The sequence below is a fragment of the Callorhinus ursinus genome, unplaced genomic scaffold, assembly GCF_003265705.2.
Source record: "Callorhinus ursinus isolate GAN/ISIS: 27379988/994484 unplaced genomic scaffold, GSC_fseal_2.0 scaffold8, whole genome shotgun sequence".
Lineage (NCBI taxonomy): Eukaryota > Metazoa > Chordata > Mammalia > Carnivora > Otariidae > Callorhinus > Callorhinus ursinus.
In genome coordinates, this window is record NW_027397070.1 from 43127250 (window position 1) to 43137983 (window position 10734).

Here is a 10734-nt window from a genome sequence, read left to right on the forward strand (position 1 = left end):
CAACAGCAGATCATAAAGACAAGAAAGAAAAGAACCTGCAAGAGAAATTCTGAAATTAATCACGTATGGAACTTTCCCCAGGAGGGAGTTGTATTGGGGGACTATCTATAAATGAAGAGTTCCAGGTAAGTTTTATTCCAAACATTTCATTAGGACAGGGGCAAATAGCTCGAGAGAAGTGTATTCAACAGATGTAAACTTTCCTATGTCAAATGTTGCTGTCTGCACCTACTATTAAGAATAAATAGGGGGGTGGGGGGATGGGTTAGCCTGGTGATGGGTATTGAGGAGGGCACGTTTTGCATGGTGCACTGGGTGTTATGAACAAACAATGAATCATGGAACACTGCATCAAAAACTAATGATGTAATATATGGTGATTAACATAACAATAAAAAAAATTAAAAAAAAAAAAGAATAAATATAACTAGGGGCACCTGGGTGGCTCAGTTGTTAAGCGTCTGCCTTCAGCTCAGGTCATGATCCCAGGGTCCTGAGATCGAGCCCCGCATCGGGTTCCCTGCTCACTGGGAAGCCCGCTTCTCCCTCTCCTCACTCACCCTGCTTGTGTTCCCTTTCTCGCTATGTCTCTGTCAAATAAATAAGTAAAATCTTTAAAAAATAAATGAATAACTATAACTATATCTGAAAGACCATTCATTCCACGGGTCTGAATTCTATTTAAAGGCTACTTTTCCCTTAGTAATTTATTCTGAGTTGCTATTTCTCAGAGAAGGAAATTCAGAATATAGGTATATTGCCATAGACACATTTCCAGAGCACTTTTATTGTAAAATATGGTGCAGAACCATTAGGAGACTAGCAGCTATGGAAACTAGGGGGTCTCACATCATAACAGGTAATAACATGGAAAGATCAGAAAACAGGCTGGTCATCTGGAGACAGGGCTATAAAAGCATCTCCCCTACTTTGAAGATGGGAGATTAAGGTTCCAGATTTCAAGATGACTCAACAGTTAGGTAAGCAGGATACATCATTATGACCCATTCCTCATCACTGATACCCTCTGGATGTTCCAAGTACTTTAAAACCTTGAATCAACTTACCAAAGATTACCAGTTACCTACAGATTAAAATTTCTATCTGTTCCTATGGGAAAGCTTGTATCACCACATCTAGTTACGTGAATCACAGCTATGAAAATGTCATCATCCTATGAAGTCTTCCTATCTAAAACACACCTTGAAATCAATAGCTGTTTTCCTATAGAAAACAGCTTCATTCTCAGAATACCAAAAAGTGTTTTACCCACCTTGCTCTTCATGATCTTTGAAGTGCCACCAATACCCTTTGGAAGGATGATATCTACAGTATGACAGAGCTTCATCAAAAGCTGACTGAATGCCATGCACTGCAGTAAGCTTGTAAAAAGAAAACAAATTCTGAATTTCTCATTAGATCAACTAAAATCTCCAAAGTAAATACTCACAATATTCCATATGCAAAGAAAGTAATTTCCTGTTTTGTTTTTTCAGAACTTGAATCCCTATAGAGCTGGGGCTGTGATATATACTTTTAACATGAACTTGGCCCATAGAAACCCACGTTTAAGACATTCTAGTAGTCAACACTTCGTGCCAACATACACAAGGGAGAGAAACTTCTGTATGATTCTTGGAAACAAGGTAGCTCGATTAAAAGTTTTCTTTCCTGTTTCAAGAATGTGAAATACTTACCACCCTAGAGTTTATAACTGACCCCAAGTCTGGCGCTTGATAGATCACTCCAGCAATGATATAGTAATCGGCCAGTGGGATAACTAAAGCCGTGGAAATAAAAACATTCATGAATATAGCTATGCACACAAACTGCTAAATAGATTTTCATAAAAAGAACAACTAAAATTTGATATTTTCTTAAAGCTTAAGACAGGATTTGGCAATTCCTATTTTTGTAAATAAATTTATACTGGAAAACAACCATACTCATTCATTTATATTATTATCTAAGGCTGCTATGACACTACCTGAGTAGCTGTTACAGACACCCTGAGGCCCACAAAGCCTAAAATATTTACTCTCTGAACCATCGCAGCAACAGTTTGCCAACTAGAGCAATGCTTCTCAAATTAGAATGTGCATCTGAATCACCTAAATATCTTGTTAAAGTCAGATTCTTACTCAGTAGGGACAGTGCATTTCTAACAAGTTCCCAAGTGATCCAGTGCTGCTATTAGTCACCTACACTTTGGGGAGTAAGATCTCAGAGTGAGAGATTTAGGCCCAGGGTGAAGATATCAGATGCACTGAACTTGCCAACATGTCCCATTCCTGGGTCCTAAGGAATAAAACAGCTGCTAGTGAAGCCGGTACCACCTCGTGTCACTTCCATACCTTGAACCCTCTGATCATGGAAATCTTGTTCCTGGTCTTGCCTTTGTTCTAAGGTTCTTTTTTTTCTGCTGGGCAGGGACTCTAGATCATTGGATTTTGAAATTAAATGTGGATTCCTAACTCTGGAACCACAACTTCTTTAGCAAGTCATTCTCTGAAATCAGTATCAGGGTGAAGGTTTTTCCTAAATGTCTTGATGAAGTTATCTAATGAGATGTAGCTGGTCATCTCTGGAATAGTAACTAGCTCTCTGATTCAAAGTCAAATCTGAATTCTATACTCTTCAGTGTGATTTCTAAAGCAAGTTTATGTTTGGTAATATAAGCCAGATAAGTACTTTGGGTGAATGTGTCAATGAGGATTTTCAATTGATCCTCTATGAATTTGGTGCAACTGCATCTACCGTGTATGTTTTTAAAATAATTAGACTCAGGGGACTGAGAGGAGAAGTTGTTACTTAGGATGCTTGAGGTTCCCAACAACTATCCTCACAGAAGAGGTGGCTTCAATGTAGTGAGTTACTTTGTTAGTGCCTGGAGAGTTGTCCTTGAGCATGCTGGAAGACTTCTGGTGTCTAAGCATGTGACTAGTGGAACTTGGCTTTTGAATTATTTCCTAAGTGGTAAATTTATGCCTGCTGAACTAGTGTGCCCAGACATTTCTAAAAATAATACTATTATAGTGGAAACTTCATTTCCTTCTGAGAGTCTGGAATTTTGGCAGGCAGAGGATGTCCACAGAAAAAAATTCTGGACTCTGAGTATCAAAAGGACTTCCCTAAGCAGACATACTACATACGTAGTGTGTGTGGGGGCTGCTGGAGGAAGGATGTACTTGGTGCAGCCCCTTGCAGAAGGGAAAGCAAAGGAAGCTTACACATGGATTCTTACAGATCCCACTTGACATGGCTTTCTCCCTTACTGATCTGTCTGTGGATCCTTACTGTGCTGCCACAACAAATCTTAGGTATAACTAACACACCCATATGCTGAGTCTGCTGAGTCCTCTTAGCAAAGCACTGAACATGTATGTGGTCTTGGGGATCCCAAAAACAGAACCCACTCCAAAAAAGTAAGAACATGTAGCTCAGAAAGTTAAGTAAATCAAAGTATTTTAAGAAGAAAATTATGCCTGAAGTTTACATTTTTACCTTGGGTAGGGGACTGCCGCTGTTGCTTCCGAATGATAAAAAGAATGGGCTCTTGAGCGTGTAAAAGGATGTACTCCACTCCAACCATTTGACTGCAAACAGAACACAGACATCCAGAGATCTATGAATGCCCTACAAACAATTGTGTACAACAGTCAGAGTATTATATAAAAGTAGAGCAACTCTGTAAATCAAATTAAAACTGCCTATGTTTGATATTAAAAACTGGCTGTCCAATAAAAACTGGCTATTTTCCCAGGTAGGTAGAATATAAAGTAAGATTTGATTTTCAAACAACTCTACAAAAATCCACAATAAACTTAAATCTGAGTATTTTCAGTCATGAAAGTACACTGAAGAGTATACATGTCAAAAAAGACAACCAAAGATGAACCAGGAGAGATGATGGACTCTGAAAAACAAACTGAGGTTTCTAGAGGGGAGGGGGGTAGGGGGATGGGTTAGCCTGGTGATGGGTATTAAAGAGGGCACATTCTGCATGGAGCACTGGGTGTTATGAACAAACAATGAATCATGGAACACTACACCAAAACAAATTATGTAATATATGGTGATTAACATAACAATAAAAAATTTAAAAAAATAAAAAAAACAGAAAAAAAGACAACCAAAATACTGTAATGCTTCCTGAGATGTATAAACATTTGTAAAATCTAGAAATATATAGTACATGAAGACCATCCTCCTCTCGACCATATATTTCAACTATATATTCTACTCAACAAGAAACTGTCCAAAACCTTATCCTTGCTTCCGATAAATTTTGACCTGACAGATTGTTTAAAAGCAACAATAAGTTTTCTTAATAGTTGTAAATATCTGCCTCCTAAAGCTATTCAAAATACCTCAGAAATTTAATTAAGAACCCCTCTCTGATGTTTAGCTGACAAATGAAAAACTGTATTACACAACTGTTTCAGAAACTTTTGTAATAGCAATAAGTTCTTAATTATTTAGCATCCGAAGTCTGAAGAACCTTACTTTGCAACTGTCAAGCTAAAATTTTGTCATACGAAGAAAAATCTCCTATAAGCCAGACTATGGTTTCAGGCATTAAATTTAATGTTAAAAGGACAATTAAGTATGGTCACCTAGTGGAGAACAATTGCATTGCTAAGATCACTAATTGGATCTGCATCTAAACCTCATAGCTGTATTTTAACTGGACGATAATATATGAAATTATACAGAAAAGCCTTCCTAGGTTTTAAGTGACTACTGGTAATTCTTTTGCATGTCAAATTTGTACAACTCCCCCCGCCAAAAAAAACTCCAGTCTTCCAAACCTTCTACTCTGTACTTCACTATCCATAGCCTGAGAGAACCATTCATTTCAAAATCTCTAATTGGCAAAGATGCGACCTTCTTTCAATAACTTACTTTAAGTGTTCTAATGTTAGTCTCTGCATTTTGACCACCTCATTATTACATGTTCTGTCGTAAAAAGGATTACTTCTTTCTGAAAAGTAATCCAGGACACTTCCACTGTTCAAAATGGGGATCCAGGAACTGTCAACCCAAGAGATTCCCAGCAGATTATCTACAGGAAAGAAACAAAATGATAAAGGATGAGAAAAAAGAAAAAAAGCCAATCCAACATTTATTATGCATCTAATGCAGGAGGCACTATGAATATAAGAACTGCATGGATCCTAACCTACATACTCTCACAGAAAAGTGTGCAAGAAAGCAATGACAAGATGATATGTAAGTGTTATAACAAAGGTATGAATAATTGTGTTACCAGAGCACAGTGCAAGGAGAACACCTTACCTGAGGAACAGGAATGATTTTTCACAGGGTGAGGAGGAGGTGGGTTATGGCACTACATGTTAAAAAATAAATGCATCCCAAAGAAAACACATTCACATCCACCAGTTTGGGACCTCCCAATTACGGACAGAAATAAGTTAGGAAGCTATTATATAGAGGAGATAATGATGCAAAAGTTACGAAGCAAGTGAGAAGTAGAATGTCCTTAATTACAGCCATACAATTTCACATTTTGGAATAAACTCTTTAATATTTCAAAATGCAAAAAGAAAAAAAAGACACGGTAAATAGAACTAGATAGCTTTATTTTTTTTAATGTTTTTTTTAATTTATTTATTCATGAGAGTCAGAGAGAGAGGCAGAGGCAGAGGGAGAAGCAGGCTCCCTGCCTAGCAGGGAGCCCGATGCGGGGCTCGATCCCAGGACCCCGGGATCATGACCTGAACCAAAGGCAGACACTTAACCGACTGAGTCACCCAGACGTCCCTGGATATACTGAGTTTAAATATGGAATCAGACTCTTTGGAATTTAGAAGGAATCGTAAATGTCTTCTGCTCCAAGTGACTGTTCGGTGTATTTTCCCTTTTTCCCTATAATTTTCTTCACCAAGCTGTATTCTGATCAGCAGTCATGTCATATTTTCCCCATTTTCTAAACTAATCAAAGATGAAAAATCAGGAAAGTATGGCCTATAAGACTAATACAAACGCAAAAAAAATATTATTTACCACTTCTAAACATTGTTCCAGGCACTATTTTAACCACTTTACCACACAATACCTCAAGAAGGTTGGTTCTGTAGAGATACTATATAGTATCTATGTGCTAGATTGTATATGTGAAATGCTTTTAGCACATTGTAATAACCCAGTAAATGTTAATTATGAAGATGTTCGTGGCAGTGCCAGTAATCAATTTATTTTAAAATAACAATGACCAACTTTATTTCTGGCTTAATCAAGGCTGTTCTCGTTTCCTCTCCTCCCACCTCCAGTTTATGCCTTTTTCAAAAATAGAGATCTCTTTCATTCTCAAAAAGGTGTGAGTTTAGCAGATAATTTAGTCATGCTAAGCTGAACTCCTTTCAAATGTCAATATCTCTACAAAGCCTTTCTCTACTTTGCGAGACAGAAATAATGGCTTCTTTCTCCATGGTCTCAGAGCATTTTTTATACTTTTATTAATACTCATCATATTTTAACCCAGAAATACAAATGTGTTCCCATTAAATTTGACTTTTTAGACAACTGGGGCTGTGTCTTACTCATTAGGAACTTGCACAGGACCAAACTTAAAATAGTCACCAAATGTTTATTAATTTATTATTGAGGGCGAAGGACAAGTTACTCTACCAGACACAGATTTACACATACTCGAGAATCCAAGGATGTTCAGTTAAAAAATGGTTAACTGAGATTACGAGGGTGGTATGTGGCTGAGAAATAAATTTTCTGTCCCATTGGGGCACTACCTGTGATCACGGCCCCATTAAGAAAATATACTACTAAGTCAAGCAGAATCCAACCACTTCTTACCACCTCCACTGTTACCACCCTAGTCCCAGCTACCTCCAAATTTCCCTGCATTACAGGAATGACCTCTAATTGGTCTCCCTAATCCCACCCTTACCCTCCTACACTGTTCTTAGCAGCCAAGGTGATCCTTAAAAACAGTAAGTCAGATTATGTTCATCCCCTTTGGTCAAAACCCTCCAGTGGCTCTCCATTTTACTCAGTGGAAAAGCCAAAGACCTTACACCATGGCTTTGCAATCCCTATATGATCAAGTCACCAATTATCTCTCTGACCTCATCTCCTTCCCAACTCCTCTCTCACTCTGCTTCAGCCACACTGACCTTTTCTTCTAACACACCAGACACGGCCCCACCTTAAAGCCTTTCAATGACTGTAACAAATCTAAGTAAAACATTGTGAAAGGTAAATATTTGAAAACACTCAGAGGGACTAAATATTTTTTTAGTCAGTAGCAAGGGAACATGTCAACATAGCCTAAGTACAGCTTTCTATCAGCAAGTAATGAAATTAGGCACTTGAAACTCTCGCACTGAAAAACAAACATATAAAAACACTGTACAGAAATGCTGAAGATCACTGGACATTCTGAGTAAATATAAATGAGAACATATTTCTATTAAGTGCGCAAGACTCCAATTTAGTTAATACAGAAAAAGGCATCTCAGGAGCGCCTGGGTGGCTCAGTCGTTAAGAGTCAGCCTTCGGCTCAGGTCATGATCCCAGGGTCCTGGGATAGAGGCCCTCATCTGGCTCCCTGCTGAGCGGGGCGTATTTTCTCCCTCTGCCCCTCCTTCCACTCATTCTCTCAATCTCTCTCTCTCTCAGATAAATAAATAAAATCTCAAAAAAAAAAAAAAAGGGGCATCTCAAAACCCTTCCCTTTAATAACCAGGTATAAACAAACAAAAATAACCCTAGGTAAAAACGATTAGGAACTATTACAGTTAGACATATTTTGAGGAAAGCCCTTTTTCTTTAAACTGCTGGGGGTGAGAGGTCTTGCATCTAGGTACAAAAATTCAACACTTCCTTTAAGGAAAAGTACAGAAAGTTTCAAATGGAAATAAATACAGGTTGAGAGTTTCATACAAGTGCAAGAAGTTTTGTGGGAGCCATCACCACAACAGTAAAAAATATATTCATTAGGGGCGCCTGAGTGGCTCAGTTGGTTAAGCGACTGCCTTCGGCTCAGGTCATGATCCTGGAGTCCGGGGATCGAGTCCCGCATCGGGCTCCCTGCTCAGCAGGGAGTCTGCTTCTCCCTCTGACCCTCCCCCTCTCATGCTCTATCTCATTTTCTCTCTCAAATAAATAAAATAAAATCTTTGAGAATATATATATATTCATGGGCGCTCTCTCAGTCTCATAAATTTTTCTCACCCTCATAAATGGTTACTTCCAACCTGGAGGAACCTGGACAGTTTGGAACTAAATTCTCACGCTTCAAGCTGTATTTTAACCGCCCTTCGTTCACTCTTTGGGATCCCAAAGCACAATTCCTAGGCTTTTTTTTTCAATTTCACTGAAAAAGATGTGTGTACGTGTGCCGAGAATGTATGGCCTAACTGTTACGGAGATCAAGTAGCTAAAAATTGTGCCACTGATTCAACAAATACCTGAGTACCTTTACAATTCAGCTGTGAAAAAGGAACGATCCCTGCCCTCAGTAATTGTTATGTGTTCGATGGAAGGTATCAGACTCAAAAATAAAACTTACATTAGAAAATCTTAGGTGAACAAGGACGCGCAGGGCGCAGGGTCAGGAATAAGGCAGCTTCCACGCGCAGTCCCATGAGAACCAAATTACATCATCCCACCCCCTCTCTGCCCAAAGGTCGTCCCTTCACCTGGACAGAACAGCCCCAATCTTGTCGTAGAGATGTGTGTGTCTGCAACAATACTGCAGGTCTGAGGGCTCGAAGCCCAGAGCTTCTTCCAACCCCTTCGTTTTGAAGCTTATAAGAGACCCCTAAGGAGCCGGGGAAAACGATTTTTCGCCAGATTAGAGCCTTGGGGGTGTCCACAAAAACCATTCAAAGGCGCTTGGGAGTCGTCACAAAAGAACCTGAATCTTGCCTCCGCGAGCTATAAACCCTAAACCAGGCCCCAGCCAATCAGTAAATAAAGGATAATAGCGCAAATTACCTCGGATATCTACCGCCGCCATAATTCCAAAAGCGCTCGCAGGTTCTCCTTCCGGCGTGCCGTAAACGCAACAGCCCCGACGACGGAAGTGGCCCGCTGCGAACCGCAGGGTCGGTCAGGAACGTAAGGAGGGGAGGAGACTGCGCAGCCTGAGGAGAGGCCTGGGAAGAGGAGGTGGGAGGGGGCGGGGCGTGGAGGAGGGGCGGGGCCGGGAGGAGGAGGGAGCGGAGAGAAGCGGGGCGGGGAGGGGAGGCGGGGCTGGGAAAGAGAGGGGCGGGGCGGGGCTGGAAGGTGAACGGGAAGCAAAGAAGTGAGGGCAGAGGCTGCGAAGTGGGAGAGGGGCGGGGCAGGGCGGGAAGGAGGGAGCTGGGCCGGGAGGTGGAGGGAAAGAGGCAGGGAGTAAGCACTACGGGTGAAAGAAAATTTGGAGACCTTGAGGAAAAAGAGACTGAGCGGAGTCCTGCCCCCCTCCCATCACTAAAAGATTCGGAAAATTGGACCTTCATCTTTTGTGATTGTTAAAAAAAAAAAGCATTCTGATTATGCAGAGTTGCGGGGGAGCATCTTCAATTTTAAAAGCTCCCTCAGGTGTATCCAAAGGGCTGTTAGATTTAGGAGCTACTCTGTTCTGTTTTTCATCCTATGGGATGCTACAGAACTAAGCAGAAACAATTTGAGAGTCATTAGCTTTTAAGTGACTAAACCTGTTAAAAGTCTAAACCCATTAAAGAAAGTGTTAGATGCCTCTGAGACAAAAATTTCACAAGACAGGAAATGTTTCTGAAGTAAGATATTAATAAGATTAAAAGAAAGGGAATACCTCTGGGTCCTTGATTAAAAATTTAGTGTCTGCATTCCAGGTAATCTGGGGTAGGAAGCAAGCCCGCAGAGGGAATAATTCTGTGGTATGCGGAAGCCATAGAAAGCCTCAGAAAGATTCTCAAGCTCCAGTGTGGCCCCACAAAAGCAAAATGATGAGGGTATCTACCAAGCAAGACACTGATACCGAGAAGAGAACCTCCAAATCTGAAGGAGCCCTGTGTACAGGGATGAGGTGTGTGTGCCTACATCTTCTACAAAACTTAGATATTATGAGGGTTCCCCCAGAATTTAACCACAACCCACGAGCAAAGGGGGAGGACCATGAATTTACTGTGATTTTTCACCTCATCTACTGGGAATTCAAGTTTTAAAAATCTAAGTGGAATAAAAATATACTGTGTTGTTTTGTCACATTTCAAATTTTTTAAAGATTTTATTTATTTATTCGACAGAGAGAGACACAGTGAAAGAGAGAACACAAGCAGGGGGAGTGGGAGAGGGAGAGCAGGCCTCCCGCCGAGCAGGGTGCCTGATGGGGGACTAGATCCCAGGACCCCGGGATCATGACCTGAGCTGAAGGCAGACGCTTAACGCCTGAGCCACCCAGGCACCCCACATTTCAATTTTTAACTGGGATTTTATACCTGAGGTGGTATGTGTCCCAACAGAAGTATGCACATGCACAGAGCCGAGTTTTAAAAAGACAGATCTTTTTTCCAGAAGGAAATTTTCAAGAGGGAAGGGGGCTTGGTGGAGAGAGTATTCCAAAAAAGGGGGAACATCATGTCCAACAAACAGAAGTGTGAAACATTAAACTTTTTGTTTTGTTGGTTTTGTTTTCTTGGATTTTTATTAGGAGAGGAGATTGGGAAAAAGAACACCAGAACCTGGATCCGCAGATAATAAAACACATGATAATCATGGTAAGCCAGA

At 40.4% G+C, this 10734-nt stretch overlaps 1 protein-coding gene and 1 long non-coding RNA gene across 6 annotated transcripts in view; one reads left to right on the forward strand and one right to left on the reverse strand.

Annotated features, from left to right (window-relative positions):
- Window positions 1-9144, reverse strand: part of MED6 (mediator complex subunit 6) — a 56091-nt gene extending 46947 nt beyond the window's left edge. For 2 of the 5 annotated variants that reach the window (XM_073895434.1, XM_073895433.1), the window contains exons 1-5: window positions 8980-9142; window positions 4906-5065; window positions 3505-3596; window positions 1698-1780; window positions 1274-1382 (exon numbers count right to left, since the gene is read on the reverse strand). In XM_073895434.1, the coding sequence (XP_073751535.1) occupies window positions 1274-1382; window positions 1698-1780; window positions 3505-3596; window positions 4906-5065; window positions 8980-9001 (466 nt within the window). In that variant the 5' untranslated portion in view covers window positions 9002-9142. Of the gene's footprint in view, window positions 1-1273; window positions 1383-1697; window positions 1781-3504; window positions 3597-4905; window positions 5066-8979 lie in introns of all 5 variants that reach the window. The other 3 variants (XM_073895432.1, XM_073895435.1, XM_025869781.2) reach the window with 3 other exon arrangements.
- On the forward strand, window positions 9022-10734 carry LOC141373275 (uncharacterized). The gene is made up of 3 exons (XR_012379063.1): window positions 9022-9153; window positions 9840-10033; window positions 10658-10734. It is a non-coding gene; the product is annotated as an uncharacterized lncRNA (long non-coding RNA).